The sequence below is a fragment of the Triplophysa rosa genome, linkage group LG11, assembly GCF_024868665.1.
Source record: "Triplophysa rosa linkage group LG11, Trosa_1v2, whole genome shotgun sequence".
In the NCBI taxonomy this organism is placed as follows: domain Eukaryota; kingdom Metazoa; phylum Chordata; class Actinopteri; order Cypriniformes; family Nemacheilidae; genus Triplophysa; species Triplophysa rosa.
Window position 1 is genome coordinate 4280655 of NC_079900.1, and position 19302 is coordinate 4299956.

The window sequence follows — 19302 nt, forward strand, 5'->3', positions numbered from 1 at the left end:
AATCCGCAATGTAGTGGATCAGTGGACAAATAGTATTAATTTCAGTAATTTCATTAATGATCGGCATGTTGAGAGCATTTCACAACAAACCATGTTTTAAACGGGAAGATGATTTCGGTTCTGGTATAAACGGCATGGAAAGGCTGCTTGTTAGCAACTTTGTCAGGTCTTTGCTCGTGATAAGTCCATTTCAATTGTTACACTATGTGTGCTGTTTGTATGTTCAGTCGTTTTTACTTTCAAATATCATAATCAGAATCATAAAGAGGTTTATTGCCAAGTATGTTTGCACATACGAGGAATTTGTTTTGGTGACAGGAGCATCCAGAACACAGAAACAGCAACAACAGCACACAGAGACCATAACACAATAGAATACAGTGCACAATGATTTAAATAAGGGCCTATGGGTATAAAAAATTAAGAAATACAATACAATAAACATAAGATAAAGATATAGAGAGTGTAAAGCTATGTATGTATGTAAATATGTACAAGTAAAAAATAAGAATAGACTATTGTAGTACAAGGTATGTGCTATATACAGCAGAATGAATGAAATATAATTTACAGAAAAAGTTGTATAAAAAAAAATAGTGTATTATCTGGAGGATATAATTAATATTGCACTTAATTATTATTGCACAGAGTTATTAATTGCACGGTGTGTAAAAACATTTAACTGTTCAAGAGGTAGATGGCCTGAGGGAAGAAGCTGTTTTTGTGTCTGGTTGTTTTGGTGCTCAGTGCTCTGTAGCGCCGACCAGACGGCAGCATTGTGAAGAGATGATGGCTTGGATGTGAGAGGTCCAGGGTGATTTTCTGAGCCCTTTTCCTCACTCTGGATGTATACAGTTCTTGGAGGGTGGGCAGGGGAGCACAAATGATCTTCTCAGCAGTCCGAACCGTCCTCTGTAGTCTTCTGATGTCTGACTTCATGGCTGAGCCAAACCAGACAGTGATGGATGTGCAGAGGACAGACTCTATGACAGCTGAGTAAAACTGTTTTAATAGAGTTTGTGGTAGGTTGAACTTCTTCAGCTGATGTAAGAAGTACAACCTTTGCTGGGCTTTTTTAGCAATGGAGCCAATGTGATTGTCCCACTTCAGGTTCTGAGAGATGGTGGTGCCCAGGAACCTGAATGACTCCACTGCTGCCACAGTGCTGTTCATGATGGTGAGAGGGGGGAGTGCAGGGGGGTTTCTCCTGAAGTCCACAATCGTCTCCACTGTTTTAAGCGTGTTCAGCTCCAAGTTGTTATGACTGCACCAGACAGCCAGCTGCTCAGCCTCCTGTCTGTACGCAGACTCATCACCATCCTGGATGAGGCCAATGAGTGTGGTGTCGTCTGCGAACTTCAGAAGTCTGACAGAAGGGTCCTGGGCAGTGCAGTCATTTGTGTACAGGGAGAAGAGCAGTGGGGAGAGAACGCACCCCTGGGGGGCGCCAGTGCTGATTGTGCGGGTGCTGGATGTGAGTTTCCCCATTCTCACTAACTGCTGCCTGTCTGTCAGAAAGCTGGTGATCCACTGACAGATAGAGCCAGGAACAGATAGCTGGGTTAACTTTGTCTGGAGCAGTGATGGGATGATGGTGTTGAAAGCAGAGCTGAAGTCCACAAACAGGATCCTCACATAGGTCCCTGGTCTATCCAGATGTTTCAGGACAAAATGCAGCCCTATGTTAACTGCATCCTCAACAGACCTGTTTGCTCTGTAGACAAACTGCAGGGGGTCCAGTAAGGGTTCTGTGATGTCCTTCAGATAAGCCAGTACCAGTCTCTCGAATGACTTCATGACCACAGCTGTGAGAGCGACGGGTCTGTCGTCATTCAGTCCTGTGATTTTGGGTTTCTTTGGGGTGGGGATTATGGTGGAGCGCTTGAAACAGGAAGGAACTGTGCACAGCTCCAGTGATCTGTTGAAGATCTGTGAGAAGATGAAGGCCAGTTGAATAGCACAGCTTTTAAGACAGGCTGGGGAGATACCATCTGGGCCTGGTGCTTTTCTTGTCTTTTGTTTCCTAAAGACTCGGCACACATCCTCTTCACTGATCTGAAGTGCAGGAGGTGGGGTGACTGAAGGTGATAGGTGTTGTGTAGAGAGAATGTCAGAGTTGGTGTGAGGTGTAAAGACAGCATTTTCAAATCTGCAGTAAAAGTCATTCAGATCATTGACCAGGTGTTGATTGCCTGCAAAATTGGGGGATGGTGGCTTGTAGTTGGTGATGTCTTTAAGGCCTTTCCACACAGACGCAGGGTCGTTGGCTGAAAACCGGTTTTCCAACTTTTTAGAGTAGTAAATATGAAAATAGACCACTTTTCTTGGAACATTAATTGAACACCCCTGGTTTAGGGTAAGGTAAGGGGTATATGTGAGGTCTTGATTTTCCCCATGAGCTACCGCCCTTTAACATGTTTAATAAACCAAGTTAATCATACAGCCATTTACACCAAGTCCTGCCCCTGATGCAAGACGGGCTAGCGCTTAGCTGCGGTGTGGCAGATACGCATAGTGTGCTTTCACACCTCATATGAACGTCATGAAACAGATTTAAGGAAAAGTTGTGTTTTTGTTGTTGTTACCTTTACTTTCATAAAACATTGCATATTGAAAAGTTAGGATTATTTGTAACTGAAATTAAAATGGTCAGACCCCTATGTCCAACGGACGCTGCCAAAGAGTTTTAACGTTCAGCGATTTCCTCTCTTTTCTATTATTGTATCACATCATGGTCTCGAGCAGGAATGTCCGTTCCTAGAACAACCTGTTTATATGAGCAGTTCCCATCCAACACAAACGTTTGGCAGTAACCAAATGGATAGCGTCCTCGACACATCAATAAAAAGCCTAGTCTCTTCACTTTTGACAATTGGTGTCCAGTGCTCCATGCCGCGGCACGCCTCGTTGGCACAGTTAGGCAGTGGTCGTGAGTTCGAGCATCACACGGGGCAGCCTGGTGAAATTCTTTTGAACTGGTTTCAGATCCCGCTGAGGCCCATTTGCTTGCCGTAATTGTTCATGTACCTTCCGACAGGCTGCCTTAATTAAGGCTACACATTGAGCCAGGCACCCCCGGCTCCTGCGTAGGACCGGTTACACACATGTGCTCCCTGGTGGTCTAGTGGTTAGGATTCGGCGCTCTCACCGCCGCGGCCCGTGTTCGATTCCCGGTCAGGGAATGTGGTTTTGGATGCCCTATGGCGCATTTTCACCAGTACTTACAAACAATGGTTATTTAAAAGGGGTTAAAAAGATGCTTTCTTCGAGCAGGATTCGAACCAGCGACCTAAGGATGACCAGTGAGACGGCTACAGTCCTCCGCTCAACGAACTGAGCAATCGAAGGCACTGGAAACAGTTGCCTACTGAGCTATTTTTGTCGCAGGTCAGCGGACGTCCCATGGCACAAAAAGGAGCACATGTGCAACGAGCCAGCCAGGAGTCCAACCTGGAATCTTCCGATCCGTAGTCAGACGCGTTATCCATTGCACCACTGGCCCGCCTTGAGTCTCTGACCCCCTGACCTCCTGACGGGGCAGGCAGAACGCACGCTGCCGCCTGACGGACCACAACTTCTGCTGATTACCATGCCCTTCAGCGGATTACTAGCAACTTCAAGGCAGCTGTGATTGGTGCTAGACTCTGCTGGACACTGGTCTCCAGGAACTGGGTTTGACACCTCTGCCAGAAACTCAGCGAACGACAGTTTCCATGCAAAGCACGAGGAGGCTCCAGCGTGTGCAAAGCAATGTCAGAAGTGGGATTGGAACCCACGCCTCCAGAGGAGACTGCGACCTGAACGCCAGCTGCCGAAGGATCGTCCGGCAACGTGTTGAAGAATGTTGTACTCACAGCCAATCGCGTGGGAGCACTTCAACATTTGCAGCCAATCGCAGAGCGGAAGTTCAACATTTTCAACATTTGACCAATCGTAGCGCAAGAGAATGTCGAGGGCGCCCTGCCCCCGCTACCAAAATCATCCGAAGGCGAACGATCTATGACGAGAGGAATGAATGAAGAGGGAGTGTCAGAGGTCAGGAAGGTACAGTAGAAAGTTCACGACCTAAGAGCGAACATCACTGCACGAACCTCTCCGTTTATTTTACAAACAAGGAGTATATTTCTGACGGCGGTATTAACGTTAAGAATGCATAACCTCATCGCATGATTCATGCATGAACACTGTTTTGTTTTGTTTTGTTTTGTTTTGTGTTAATGTTTATTTAATTAAGTACTTTGTTCAAAACGGTTTAGGACAAGATGGCTACAAAAAGGTCACATAAAGCCATGTCGGACGCTGAATGGGTTTCTCGTCTGAGAAAGTTTGCCAGCACAGGAGTCTGGCCATCAGATGGCAACAGGCCAGCTCCGAGGCAGAAGAAGTGGCACGAGATTTATCAAAGGGTAAGAGTGTGTTTATTTGATTTTTTGCACGATGAAACAATGTTCGTTGACTTGCATGATTTACCTACAACAGTTGCACTTCTGTTTACTGCATTTACCTAATAAAACCAACATATTAGCAGGGTTAATGTGTGAAAACGTTATACAAACCTGTAAACAAGGCATTGCTTACAGATATTAATTGATTTCAGGTATTTTGAGAATTATGTGATACCTTGCAACTATTGACTGTTAAAAAAGGGTGGGGGAGGGATGTTCATTGAATAGGTGGTTTGAATTAAAGTGTAAAATGTCTTCAACTTTCTCTTTTAATGGAGTTGCTAGGTAACCATTATTGTTTAGTTACAAATGCATTTGTGTTACAGATTGAAAAATGTCCGATGCAATCCCGTGGCCAGTTGACCTTGCTTGGAGCGGTCCAGAAGTGCACATGTGGTTTTCACACTCAGAAGGTAACATTAATGTGAATGCGTTGCAAGTATTTTTTTAAGCAAACCAATGTTCCTCTTTCAAAAATGTGTGTATGTGTTTTTGTTGTTATAAGCAGCCCACTGCCTCTTCTGAACAAACACAGAGGGTCAGAGAACAACAGCCTGCTGCTGCAGCGGCACAGGAGCAGAGCGAACCCCAGCCTCAGGCCCGGCCGCAGCCTTCACCATCAAGGATAACTCCGAGTTTGTCAATGGTAATAACAATTTTTCTATTAGCCATATTTTAGTGTCAAGTACTCTATTCTGTTGACAATTTATAAAGTACAGAAAATGTCATTGTAATTGTTTTGTACTTTCAGTTTACCAAACCAAGGTTTAGCGGGTCTCACATTGCTGCAGCGAAGCCAAATTTGAGTGCGGCTAGAAGACCATCTCGTGTGGATGACCAACCCAGCGCAGCAGTGTCCAGTGCCCCGAAACCAAGCACCACTGTCTCTGTAAGTATTGGCATAATCCACATTTCATGCTGTTAAGTAAAGTTAACACATTACGCTCGCCTCCACTTTGTACAGCACATATTTTTATTCCAGGAAACCATACTGTAATGAAATAAGATCAGAACTTTACAGTATTGCATAATGCTTTAATTAAATACATTCGATATACACTGCTGTTCAGCAGTGACACCTTAAATTGATCAAAAACGGTCCAACATTTTGTCACGCTTTATTAAGTAGTCAACCATTTTAACTGTGATTTTTAAATATCAAAATATTACTGTTTTAATTTATTTTTGATCAATAATTAAGACTTTGGAGAACGTAATAATCTAAAGCATCTTTCTGGTCACACGCCTCTGAACAGTGGTGTATAATTCCATCTAACATGAGGTAAAATTATTGGACAGTTATATTTGATGAGTTATAATTCACTGCATCTATTATAATCTTTCATAATTCACTGCATGATTATATAGACGCAGGACCCTGGAGTTCCAGCCTCTGTCCCCAGAACCACTCAAGATGTGACCGCTCCTGCAGAGTCATGCAGTATCGTCTCCGTAAGTAATCTCATATTTTTTCATTTTAAAGGTTATGAAATTTGCATATTAACTGTTACAGCTCATTGAAGTCACACCATTTTGCTCTGTTCACTTTTGACATCTAATTTTATTTCTTTGACTTCTTATTTCATGTCAAGTGATGAGAAAAGGCTAACATATTCACCAGCGGAGCAGCACCAGTACAAGCTACCCGAGAGCACGGCAGGCCAAGCAAAGCAGAGGCAGACTTCTGTTGGGCGACCCCTTCTCAGACCCAAAGCACCAGTTCCAAGCCAACCGTTGGTTACACCATCAGTACCTGGAGCATCACTGCAGATGGTGACCAATGTACTTGTGCCAGCAGCAGCAGGTTTCCAGAGTGTGCCCATGTTCCAGTATGTGCCAATGGTTTAAGGCATGCCGACGGTGCAGGGTATGCCAGTGGTGCAGCCACTGTTACAGCCCACAGTTGTCCAGATCACCGCCTCACAGCCTGCTGCACCCGCTGCCAATCCAGGTGCCATACCCAAGAGACCCTACTGTGGAGCAAGTACATCCAACACATGCAAGAAGTGTGGCCAATTTAAAACAAGTGAAACAGGTCATAGCCAGTATAGGGGCAGGGTGTACTGCCCACACACTGAGACTGTTTCAAAAGAGGTATGGTTGGAGGATATGAGAAGAACCACCTCCAAATAGTGTGCAACTATAATGTATATAGTTTTATGTAAATAGTGTTATTTGAACAAGTTGTTCATTGTTAATAGTAGTTTGTAGTTATTTACTATTTTTTAAAGGCGTTATCAAAGGCTGAAAGGCCTTTTTACACTTACTTGTTTTTAAATACATTATTTATAATTGTATTTGTTTGTCTTTTATTTATTTTTTAATATTCTATTTACCTTTATGTATATAGTTTTTTAAACGTGCTATTTAACTTATTAAACATTTTAATTGAATATTCTTTATTCTTCTGTTAACGTATTTGTGAAATAAAAAGAAACTATCAAGACATGTTTTATGACTTTCATTATTCTATTAGTTTTAGTAAAACACAATACTCGGTGCCTTGCAATAACATAAAATATAAATATATAAGAAGGACTATTTCTGTATTTTGTTGTTCTTGCATAATAGGCATTTTGCATACGCTTAATCAACCCAAAGCCCTTTTCTTTGACTTTCGAGTCGAATGTGCACAAAAGCGCGGTGTGCATCGACACAATGTTTTCTCACATCTGCGATTCACTCGAAGGGCCCAAAATTAGGTAGACAGAGTAAGACCCCTGTCAGTGGTCTCGTTTGCTCTGGCAATGATTTATCCAGCTTAAACCAATAGTAGAGTGTATAAGAGGAACTGCCCTTCACAATGACGTGCATTAAGGCTCACAGTTGTGCTCCAGAAGCTTAAAAATGGTGTGTCCATTAGCTACCTATGGGAGCCGTGCCAAAAGAGGCCGTAACTCAGCTTGGCAATTACCTGTTTATTACAGCTTTGTAACATGGTTATTAAGCTCAAAAATTGTACATATATGTGTAACTTATTTGATGTGGCTCACATAGGTGTACAACGGACAATACATGTGTAACTTATTTGACGTGGCTAACATAGGTGTATAACGGACAATACATGTGTAACTTATTTAATGGTACCCTCATAGGTAAATAATGGACAAAGCCTATTAAGGGTCATCATAAGCCTAAGTAAGGAGTTATATAGCTTAATCCAACAGTACAGTGTATGAGAGTCACAGCCATTCACAATGACGTGCATTAAGGCTCACAGTTCTGCTCCAGAAGCTTAAAAATGGTGTGTCCATTAGCTACCTATGGGAGCCGTGCCAAAAGTGTCCGTCACTCAGTTTGGCAATTACCTGTTTATTACAGCTTTGTAACATGGTTATTATGCTCAAAATGACAATACATGTGTAACTTATTTAACGGGACCCTCATAGGTAAATAATGGACAAAGCCTTCTATGGGTCATTATAAGCCTCAATAAGGAGTTATATAGCTTTAACCAACAGTAGAGTGTATGAGAGGCATAGCCCTTCACAATGACGTGCATTAAGGCTCACAGTTGTGCTCCAGAAGCTTAAAAATGGTGTATCCATTAGCTACCTATGGGAGCCATTCCAAATGTGTGTGTGACTCAGTTTGGCAATTGCCTGTTTATTACAGCTTTGTAACATGGTTATTATGCTCAAAATGACAATACATGTGTAACTTATTTAATGGGACCCTCATAGGTAAATAGTGGACAAAGCCTGTTTATTACAGCTTTGTAACATGGTTATTATGCTCAAAATGACAATACATGTGTAACTTATTTAATGGGACCCTTATATGTAAATTATGGACAAAGCCTATTAAGGATCATTATAAGCCTAAGTAAGGAGTTATATAGCTTTAACCAACAGTAGAGTGTATGAGAGGCTTAGCCCTTCACAATGATGTGCATTAAGGCTCACAGTTGTGCTCCAGAAGCTTAAAAATGGTGTATCCATTACCTACCTATGGTAGCCGTGCCAAAAGTGTTACGTGTGGCATGTACATTCGTAAATTATTTAATGGGACCCTCATAGGTAAATGATGGACAAAGCCTATTAACGATCTTTAAAAGCCTAAGTAAGGAGTTATATAGCTTTAACCAACAGTAGAGTGTATGAGAGTCACAACCCTTCACAATGACGTGCATTAAGGCTCATAGTTATGCTCCAGAAGCTTAAACATGGTGTGTCCATTAGCTACCTATGGGACCCGTGCCAAAAGTGTCAGTGACTCAGTTTGGCAATTATCTGTTTTTTACAGCTTTGTAACATGGTTATTATGCTCAAAAATGGTATGTACATGTGGAACATATTTAATGGGATCCTCATAGGTTAATGATGGACAAAGCCTATTAAGGGTCATTATAAGCCTAAGTAAGGAGTTATATAGCTTTAACCAACAGTAGAGAGTATGAGAGGCTTCGCCCTTCACAATGACGTACATTAAGGCTCACAGTTGCTCTCCAGAAGCTAAAAAACGGTGTGTCCATTAGCTTCCAATGGGAGACATGCCAAAAGTGTTATGAGTGGGATGTACATTGTCAACCTATGTGAGCCCTGTCAAACAAATTATGTGGGCATGTACATTCGTAAACTATTTAATGGGAGCCTCATAGGTAAATAATAAACAAAGCCTATGGAGACACATTCCTTCATGATAATGTACATTAAAGCTCAATATTGTGCTCAACAGGCTTAAAACTGTGTAAATTCGCCTCCTATGTGACACGTAAGGAGTGGGATGCATTTTTGTGAATTGTGATTTTGTGCTACAGTTTGTGAATCCTTAGTGCTTTGTCACACACACCTATTTCTTACATCTGTATCTTATTTGAAGGGGCCCTCATACGTGGCGAATGTACAAAGCCTCTAAATTACCATTATTTGCTTTGGCAATGAGTTATACAGGTAAAACCAATAATATTGTACACAGAAGATACATTCCTTCACAATGATGTACAATAAAGCTCATAGTTGTGCTCCAGAAGCTTAAAAATGGTGTGTCCATTAGCTACCTATGGGAGCCGTGCCAAAAGTGTTACGTGTGGCATGTACATTCGTAACTTATTTAATGGGACCCTCATAGGTAAATAATGGACAAAGCCTATTGAGGGTCATTATAAGCCTAAGTAAGGAGTTATATAGCTTAATCCAACACTAGAGTGTTTGAGAGTCACAGCTCTTCACAATGACATCCATTAAAGCTCAGAGTTGTGCTCCAGAAGCTTAAAAATGGTGTATCCATTAGCTACCTATGGGAGCCGTGCCAAAAGTGTTATGAGTGGCACGTACATTCATAGCTTTTTTAACGTCGCCCTCATAGGTAAATAATGGACAAAGCCTATTAAGGGTCATTATATATCCTTGGCAATGAGTTATATGGCTTAAACCAACAGTATGGTGTATGAGAGGCACAGCCCTTCACCATGACCTGAATTAAAGCTCACAGATGTGCTCCAGGAGCATAAAAATGGTGTGTACATTAGCTACCTATGAGGACCCGTCAAATAAGTTACGACTGGCACTTCCTGTGACTCGGCAAAACCACAGGAAGTACCAGTCATAACTTATTTGACAGTAGCCTCGTAGGCTTACAGTGGACAATACTGTAAACGGTCAATTTTTTAGACTGCAAACAACTTTCTTCTGACAAACCTACAGATGTGGGTCCTAGAAGAACCTCGCATTGGTATATTGCACACCTCAGGCTATTAAAATGCTTATTTAGCATACAAACACACTTTTCACAGAAATTAGTCTCTCACCAGCATTTTCAGCAAAAAACTGCTTTATTCTTGTACAAAAACCTCGAGGCTTCGAATGCTAGTTCGACCAACCCTCATGCACCACATATCCGAAGCCCGTACCCCTCGCTGTACGGCAAGTGCTCGAAAAAAATCACAAAAAATATTCAGATAAAATAAACGGCCCACAACCTCTCCAAACAGGGTCGATAAAGTATATAACGAGGTCGTACCGACTTCAAACTCTGGGAACCGAATGACGGGGCCACTAGGAGCTACAGATTTTGAATCGGGGTCATTCGAAGTCCCCGGGGCTGTTCCGGGCTCATCGTACGATAGCCACCTATGAAAATAATGGGATAGGTTGCACATGTCAGAGGCTCCCGTACGGCCCGCAGAGGCCACAGGAGCCCGAAACCTAGCAGAAAGTTGCGTCACGTGGCTCCCGACGACATATCGATAGGGCTAGCTCCGGCTATAAAAATAAGTATTTTTTATTATTTTTCATACATCTCTGTCCCTCGCATTGATCTCTATGGGCCATGTGACTGTTAAAGGTATTTTTTTAAGACTGTAAACAGCTTTTGTATGACAAATCTACAGCCATGTATCCTAGAAGCTCCCCGCATTGGAATATTGCACACCTCAGGCTATTAAAATGCTTATTTTGCTTACAAATTCACTTTTCACAGAAATACATCTCTGAACAGCATTTTTAGCAAAATTCAGATTTATTCTTATACAAAAACCTCGGGGCTTTGAATGCTGGTTCTTCACACCCTCACGCACAACATATCCGAAGCCCGTACCCCTCAGTGTACGTCAAGTGATCGAAAAAAAGTCATATAAACTATTCCAGAAAAATAAATGGCCCACAACGCCCCCAAAAGGTGCAATATAGTACTTAACGAGGCCGTACCGACTTCAAACTTTGGGAACCGAATGAGGGGGTGGCGAGGAGCTACAGAATTTGAATCGGGGTAATTCGGAGTCCCTGGGGCCGTTCAGGGGTCTCTGTACGATAGGCACCTATGAAAATAATAGGATAGGTTGCAGGTGTCAGAGGCTCCCGTACCACCCGGCAGCAAGGGGCAGCAAACTACCATCTATAGGCACGCTGCGGACGCAAGGGCGGGAGCGAGACGTTTTGGCATCTTTTGGATGTCGCGCACGAATAGGCAGCAAGGGGCAGAAAACTACCAACTCTAGGCGCGCTGCAGATGTGAGGAAGACTATGGCAGAGATAGGCGGTCAGGGGGATGCGAAAGGCTCCTCGTGGATGCGGTGATGAAGATTAGGTGGTCAGGGGATGAATAGGCACTTTGTGGAGCGAGGGTCCACGCCCGCAGCACTTTGACACCCCTTGTGGTGTCCGTACGATACCTCTCCGGGAAAACGGCCCCTAGACTCCGATAAGGGAAACAACTCCCAATCATCATAAGAGTGAGCGTGAATTTGACAACCAATTCAGGTATACGAGCCCTTTGTCTGCCTAGTAGACCGATGGCAATCTATATGAATGGAAAATTGTGTATAATTTACATAGCTTCCCTTGCAGCTTGTACGAGCTTCGACTACACTTTCAAACTGTTGGAAAAGTCTGCGACATGCCTCTCTCATTCGTGCAAGGGGCTTTGCAAGATGCAATGCATTGGCCCGGAATCGAACCCTGGGCAACTGCTTGGAAGGCAGCTATGCTCACCACTATACCACCAACGCAGCCACCTGGTTGTTGGCCCACACGATATGCTTTAGTACTTTCCTGAGTGAATTACCAACTCACTAGCTTTTGGACGGCTCCGCTCACAGCGGGCCTCTGTGAACGTGTTAGGAATCAGAGAGTTTAAGAATCCGCCTCTGTCGGATTGCCTGTGCACATCGCTGTCTCCTTGCTGTTTTGGGGCTCTTGGTTTTCCTCTGCTTGTTGCGAGTTTATTGTCAACATGTGCTCAGATAGATAGAGAGTTGTGTGCGATGCTCTTCAAACGTGTGGTTTTACTACGCTTCATCTGTGCTGGAAAACAGTTGACGTGCGTATCCCCTCCAAGTCGGGTGCTGCGGTCTCCCATATGGCCTAGCCGTTAGGATTCCTGGTTTTCACCCAGGCGACTCGGGTTCAACTCCCGGTATGGGAAAACGGTGGGTTTCTTAGCTGCTCTTTCACTTGGAAATACCCCGTTGTTTCACAGTGAGGCAGCTGTGCAGGAGGTCAAACAAATTTCCACTGATCTCGTTTATGAGCCTTTCTGGGCTCCTCATACTTTTAAGCCCCTTTGCACCATCCAAATTCAAGTGAGCACACAGTATTTACCTTCTATAGTAAAGTGCTTCCTGAGGCCTCAGGTAACATGTGCTGGATACACAGTGTTGTGTCCCGGGTGCCGACAATTCAAAAGTACAGCAGGTACAGCGGGGAGCTTTTTTACGACACGTCTTATCACTGTCTTCACATTTTGAACCTCACCTCTACATAGAAAACATCCTAAACGTCAAACAGTGTTAAAGTGGACAATCCCGTAGGTGCAAAAAGCTCCTTCTGATTCGGCAACAAAGTCACCGGTTAGCTAGCAGCAGTCAGTCAAGCCAAAGTGCGACAGCAGCCATAGCATCGCTAACAAGGCTTTCGAGCAGAAAGAACCAGTGACCCCTACATGATTTGAACACGCAACCTTCTGATCTGGAGTCAGACGCGCTACCATTGCGCCACGAGGCCTCTCGTTGGCAGACACAATCAAGGTGCTCCTAGTCAGAGGTGGGTAGTAATGCGCTACATGTACTTCGTTACATTTACATGAGTAACATTTTGGAAAATATGTACTTTTTAAGTAAAATTAAAAGTGTGTACTTTTACTCTTACTTGAGTAAATTTCTAATAGAAAATCTGTTCTTTTACTTCGTTAAATAACTTACATTGCGTGATGTTCCTGCATTCCTTCATTTTAAAATATGCTTTTTAAAACGCGTTGTTTATTTCAAGGTTGTCGTCTCTTTTTACGGGCATTCCCGAGTGATCGATTCTTTTGAGTCGATTCTTTTGAAAGCATTAATTGAACAATGGGCAAAACCATTTGAATAGGCTAATGAATCAGTTCAAATGATTTGTTCAGTTCGCAGCACGATCTGAATCATCTGAAGCAGGATTACTCACTCCTCGTAGCGCGAAACTTAAGAACACGCAGAACACAAAGAGCGTTGGATGAAGTGGATATTAATCTATATCTATACAATCAAAACTGCAAATGTGTCATATTGTTTGCCAGCAATGATAAATGCCCGCCATATGCGCGCACCCGCGCGACCTGTTCGTCAGACACAGCAACATGCGCGTTACCTGTCAGACACAGAGACGTGGGCTTGCAGAAATATACATTTGAAGAACAGAAGGAAGAAAACTTGTTGATGGGCGTGTGGTTCACTGTTTACTGTTTGTTTACAAGTAAGAGCGTTTCACAACACACACGTGACACAACACGAGAAAACACGAGCTTTGTTCAAAAATGTGTATTTCATTTAAGAGAGCACTGCAGATGTTCTAGATCATCTTAGGAAATGCTCTGAGTTTAGTTCATGCTTTAGTTTGACATGGTCTATTATTCTAAATAAGTTGTGTAAACTACATTGACATCAGGACTAGATGAAATTTACAGAAATGCTCGTCTCTTCTGTGTTTGTCTATTCTTTAGTCTCTCTAGTATATTGCAAAGATATCTGCTTATGATAATTAAAAATATTGATTAAAATGTAATATTAAAATATTGCCGTTAATATTAATTTTATGTAGGCCTATATAATCAGATACAAAGTAACTAAGTAACTAGCTACTTGAGTAGTTGTTTCATTGCATACTTTTTTACTTTTACTCAAGTAATTTTTAAAATAGTGACTTTTACTTTTACTTGAGTAACAATTTCTCTAGTTACTTGTACTTTTACTTGAGTAAAGATTTTGGCTACTCTACCCACCTCTGCTCCTAGTCATGCTCTGGCGTAAAGCCTCGTGACGTGACCTCCGTCCCGATTGCCGAACAGACCGAACAGACCATGAGCAACCGTCCCTTTAACATGTTTAATAAAACAAGTTAATCTTACACTGTAAAAAGTTCCCTGTTTAATTTTGGAGCCTCCTTCACGCCTTCGTGCGTCTTAGCCCTCCCTATGCTACCTGTAGAGGCTCACTGCTGCAGAAAAAGGTCTTCGTCTTGATTCCTGCTCAAATGTTCAGTCACAAAACGCCATCAGGGTCCGGTGTCGCTCCTCGCTGTGGCACCTCGACACACATGACAAGAGTTTCCCATATGGGGCATTAGCCCTGGGCATGAAAAATATCTCTGCCCAAATGCATTTTTTTTTAGTGTGTTTGTTTGCAATCACATTAACGTCTCAGACATGGGCAATTTGTTCTGCTGTACCCTCCATCTTCTATGTGGTTCATCGTTCCACAAGTACAACCCTACTACCCTAGTAAACATGGATGAACTTCACTCGTGCTTCGTTAACAGCGCAAACGTTCTAGGAGAACAATCCCTCTGACAGTGTTCCGCATGGACGCCCCGAAAGAGGGAGAAGTTCCGGTGAGAGTTCCCACCGAGATTTAAACTCGGATCACTGGATTCAGAGTGCTAACCATTACACCATGGAACACGGTGTCGAACGGTTGCCGACCCGCCAGATTGCAGAGTAAAGGCCGCTCGGTCTGGTGACGGCAAAGAGCTCTGCTCCAAGGAGAGCAAAGCGACGGACAGAGTAACGCTTGCCGAAACCCGGGATCGAAACACGGACCTTTAGATCTTCAGTCTAACGCTCTCCCAACTGAGCTATTTCTGCCACGTGGACTTTCGCAGGCCTGTCCGCGAATGACCCCAGGCGCAGTAGCCATGAGGATGCAAGAGAAAAGTCAACGGCCCATACTGGGAAAGAAACCCGCGACCTTGGCGTTTTTAGCACCATGCTCTAACCAACTGAGCTAACCGGCCACGAGGCTCATGCTTTCACGTTCTGGATTGCCATAGCGTACCATTAAGTGGAAGGCCTAAAGCAGGGCTCGTCCGGGATTTGAACACGGGACCTCTCGCACCCAAAGCGAGAATTATACCCTAGACCAACGAGCCAAGTGGTGTGGCTTTATTGTGATGCCCCGTTTCATTGAGCCGACGCAACGCGCATCTTTCGCAGACAACGCCGGGGAATTAGCTCAAATGGTAGAGCGCTCGCTTATTATGCGAGAGGTAGCGGGATCGACGCCCGCATTCTCCACGTCTGTGGCTTTTGGAGCCTCCTTCATGCCTTTGTGCGTCTTAGCCTTCCCTATGCTCCCTGTCGAGGCTCACCGCTGCAGAAAAAGGTCTTCGTGTTGATTCCTGCTCATATGTTCAGTCACAAAACGCCATCAGGGTCAGGTGTCGCTCCTCGCTGTGGCATCTCGACACACATGACAAGAGTCTCCCATATGGAACGTGCATTGCTTTTACTCAGAGCAACGTGATGCAGGAGCTTCACGTCCAAAGACAATCGAGTTGTCACTTAAGATTCCACACGTTTTCTTGCAGTGTTACTTGCATTTTCAATAAGCCAGTGTGCACGTGTGCTGTGGTGCGTCTCATTGCGCTTTCCTGTAGTTTCTTGAAAAGCGTTATCCACCCTTAGTGTTGAGCAATTGTCAAAATAAGTCCTTAGCCCTGGGCATGAAAAATCTCTCTGCACAAATGTTTTTTTTTTAGTGTGTTTGTTTGCAATCACATTAACGTCTCAGACATGGTCAATTTGTTCTGCTGTACCCTCCATCTTCTATGTGGTTCATCATTCCACAAGTACAACCCTATTCCTGCACGTAAACATGGATGAACTTCACTCGTGCTTCGTTGACAGCGCAAACGTTCTAGGAGAAAGGCTCAAACGGTGGGGCGTAGACAAACCCTCTGACGGGGTTCCGCATGGCCCCCCCGAAAAAGGGAGAAGTTCCGGTGAGAGGTCCCACCGAGATTTGATCGCTGGATTCAGAGTCCTGAGTGCTAACCATTACACCATGGAAACCGGTGTCGAACGGTTGCCGACCACGTTGCAGAGTAAAGGCCGCTCGGTCTGGTGACGGCAAAGAGCTCTGCTCTAACGAGAGCAAAGCAACGGACAAAGTAACACTTGCCGAAACCCGGGATCGGACCACGGACCTTCAGATCTTCAGTCTAACGCTCTCCCAACTGAGCTATTTCTGCTACGTCAACTTCCGTAGGCCTGACCGCGAACGACCCCAGGCACAGATTTTTGGCTGACATGCGGCATTGCTTTGGCTTGCTTGTGGCCCAAATCTGGCAAACAGGAGCGGTCCAACCATGTGCCATCATTCCATGCGGTATGTGGGCCAGATGAGGGGGTATGGGGTGTAAGGTGTGGGCCGGATTTGGGCAGCAAATATTTGCTATCTGGGCTCCCCCACCCTTTATTTAACAGTCAATAGTTGCAACGTATCACATAATTTTCAAAATACCTGAAATCAGATAATGTCTGTAAGCAATGCCTTGTTTACAGGTTTGTATAACGTTTTCACACATTAACCATGCTAATATGTTGGTTTTATTAGGTAAATGCAGTAAACAGACAGTCATGTATGTCAGTCATGCAAGTCAACGAACATTGTTTCATCATGCAAATAATCAAATAAACACACTCTTACCCTTTGATGAACCTCGTGCCTCTTCTTCTGCCTCGGAGCTGGCCTGTTGCCATCTGATGGCCAGACTCCTGTGCTGGCAAACTTTCTCAGATGAGAAACCCATTCAGCGTCCGACATGGCTTTATGTGTCCTTTTTGTAGCCATCTTGTCCTAAACAGTTTTGGACAAAGTACTTAATTAAATAAACATTAACACAAAACAAAACGAATCAAAACAGTGTTCGTGCATAAATCATGCGATGAGGTTATGCATTCTTACCGTTAATACCGCCGTCAGAAATATACTCTTTGTTTGTAAAATAAACGGAGAGGTTCGTGCAGTGATGTTCGCTCTTAGGTCGTGAACTTTCTACTGTACCTTCCTGACCTCTGACACTCCCCCTTCATTCATCCCTCTCGTCAAAGATCGTTCGCCTTCGGATCGGTTCAGAAGCGGGGGTGGGTCGCCCTCGACATTCTCTTGCACTACGATTGGTCAAATGTTGAAAATGTTGAACTTCCGCTCGGCGATTGGCTGCAAATGTTGAAGCGCTCTCCCCCTATTGGCTACGAATGTTGAACGCTGCAACGCGATTCACCGCGAATGTTGAAGCGCTCCCACGCAATTGGCTGTGAATACAACATTCTTCAACATGTTGCCGGACGATCCTTTTGCAGCTGGCGTTCAGGTCGCAGTCTCCTCTGGAGGTGTGGGTTCCAATCCCACTTCTGACATTGCTTTGCACACGCTTGAGCCTCCTCGTGCTTTGCATGGAAACTGTCGTTCGCTGAGTTTCTGGCAGAGGTGTCAAACCCAGTTCCTGGAGAGCCAGTGTCCAGCATAGTCTAGCACCAATCACAGCTGCCTTGAAGTTGCTAGTAATCCGCTGAAGGGCATGGTAATCAGCAGAAGTTGTGGTCCGTCAGGCGGCAGCGTGCGTTCTGCCTGTCCCGTCAGGAGGTCAGGGGGTCAGCGAGTTAAGGCGGGCCAGTGCCGCAATGGATAACGCGTCTGACTACGGATCAGAAGATTCCAGGTTCGACTCCTGGCTGGCTTGTTGCACCTGTGCTCCATTTCGTGCCATGGGACGTCCGCTGACCTGGGACAAAAATAGCTCAGTCGGCAAATGTTTCACGTGCCTTCGATTGCTCAGTTCGTTGAGCGGTGGACTGTAGGCGTCTCACTGGTCATCCTTAGGTCGCTGGTTCGAATCCGGCTCGAAGGAAGCATCTTTTTAACCCCTTTTAAATAACCATTGTTTATAAGTACTGGTGAAAATGCGCCATAGGGCATCCAAAACCACATTCCCTGACCGGGAATCGAACCCGGGCCTCAGCGGTGAGAGCGCCGAATCCTAGCCACTAGACCACCAGGGAGCACATGTGTGTAAACGGTCCTCCGCAGGAGCCGGGGGTGCCTGGCTCGATGTGTAGCCTTAATCAAGGCAGCCTGTCGGAAGGTACATGAACAGTTACGGCAAGTAAATGGGCCTCAGCGGGATCTGAAACCAGTTCAAAAGAATCCAATCAGGCTGCCCCGTGTGAGGCTCGAACTCACGACCTTCAGATTATGAGACTGACACGCTGCCTAACTGTGCCAATGAGGCGCGCCGCGGCATGGAGCACTGGACACCAATTGTCAAAAGTGAAGAGACTAGGCTTGTTATTGATGTGTCGAGGACGCTATCCATTTGGTTACTGCCAATCGTTTGTGTTGGATGGGAACTGCTCATATAAACAGGTTGTTCTAGGAACGGACATTCCTGCTCGTGACCATGATGTAATAAAATAATAGAAAAGAGAGGAAATCGCTGAACGTTAAAACTCTTTGGCAGCGTCCGTTGGACTCAGGGGTCTGACCATTTTAATTTCAGTTACAAATAATCCTAACTTTTCAATATGCAATGTTTTATGAAAGTAAAGGTAACTACAACAAAAACACAACTTTTCCTTAAATCTGTTTCATGACGTTCATATGAGGTGTGAAAGCACACTATGGCTTACCACTACACGTGGCTTGCGAATCAATGGGTAGCAGGGACTTTTCAGTGTATATATCCATTATTCAGTGGAGGCCTCATAAGTGTTTTGGCGGCATTGTTTAAAATGACAAAGTGTGACTCACTGTGACCCTCAGTGACCTTTGTTTCATCTCATCTTCCAGTATGTGATTAGGTACACTGTGTTGCATGAAATACTGTGTGCATTAGTCACAGTATGCATATTTGCGCCTAAGGTTGACATCCGCAATAACCACTACACGTGGCATGCAAATAAATGGGTAGCGGGAACTTTACAGAGTATTATATCCATTATTCGGAGGAGGCCTCATAAGTGTTTTGGCGCCATTGTTTAAAATGACAAATTGTGACTAACTGTGACCCTCAGTGACCTTTGTTTTATCTCATCTACCAGTATGTGATTAAGCACACTGTGTTGAACAACATAGCATGATCTTTAAACGTAAAATGCATGTTTTGATACA

General features: G+C 44.2%; 1 protein-coding gene and 8 non-coding genes across 10 annotated transcripts; 3 read left to right on the forward strand and 6 right to left on the reverse strand.

The window, feature by feature from the left end:
- Positions 1-3110: 3110 nt before the first annotated feature.
- Positions 3111-3182, forward strand: trnae-cuc (transfer RNA glutamic acid (anticodon CUC)). Its single transcript has one exon. It is a non-coding gene; the product is annotated as a tRNA-Glu (tRNA).
- Positions 3183-3671: 489 nt separating this feature from the next.
- LOC130562147 (uncharacterized) lies at positions 3672-6277 on the forward strand. Of its 2 annotated transcripts, XM_057347021.1 has the most exons (6): positions 3672-4406; positions 4772-4858; positions 4954-5091; positions 5197-5334; positions 5814-5897; positions 6038-6277. In XM_057347021.1, exons 1-6 carry the CDS (start codon positions 4263-4265, stop codon positions 6038-6040), a joined length of 594 nt encoding a protein of 197 aa, XP_057203004.1. In that variant the 5' UTR covers positions 3672-4262; the 3' UTR covers positions 6041-6277. The 2 variants fall into 2 exon arrangements, with proteins under 2 accessions (XP_057203004.1, XP_057203003.1); XM_057347020.1 differs by lacking the exon at positions 6038-6277 and having other exon boundaries at positions 5814-6002.
- A 5543-nt stretch (positions 6278-11820) lies between these two features.
- Positions 11821-11892, reverse strand: trnag-ucc (transfer RNA glycine (anticodon UCC)). The gene has a single exon. It is a non-coding gene; the product is annotated as a tRNA-Gly (tRNA).
- A 922-nt stretch (positions 11893-12814) lies between these two features.
- Positions 12815-12886, reverse strand: trnaw-cca (transfer RNA tryptophan (anticodon CCA)). Its single transcript has one exon. It is a non-coding gene; the product is annotated as a tRNA-Trp (tRNA).
- Positions 12887-14923: 2037 nt separating this feature from the next.
- trnaf-gaa (transfer RNA phenylalanine (anticodon GAA)) lies at positions 14924-14996 on the reverse strand. The gene has a single exon. It is a non-coding gene; the product is annotated as a tRNA-Phe (tRNA).
- A 356-nt stretch (positions 14997-15352) lies between these two features.
- trnan-auu (transfer RNA asparagine (anticodon AUU)) lies at positions 15353-15425 on the forward strand. Its single transcript has one exon. It is a non-coding gene; the product is annotated as a tRNA-Asn (tRNA).
- An 883-nt stretch (positions 15426-16308) lies between these two features.
- trnaf-gaa (transfer RNA phenylalanine (anticodon GAA)) lies at positions 16309-16381 on the reverse strand. Its single transcript has one exon. It is a non-coding gene; the product is annotated as a tRNA-Phe (tRNA).
- Positions 16382-18122: 1741 nt separating this feature from the next.
- trnae-cuc (transfer RNA glutamic acid (anticodon CUC)) lies at positions 18123-18194 on the reverse strand. The gene has a single exon. It is a non-coding gene; the product is annotated as a tRNA-Glu (tRNA).
- Positions 18195-18350: 156 nt separating this feature from the next.
- On the reverse strand, positions 18351-18424 carry trnam-cau (transfer RNA methionine (anticodon CAU)). The gene has a single exon. It is a non-coding gene; the product is annotated as a tRNA-Met (tRNA).
- Positions 18425-19302: the final 878 nt, after the last annotated feature.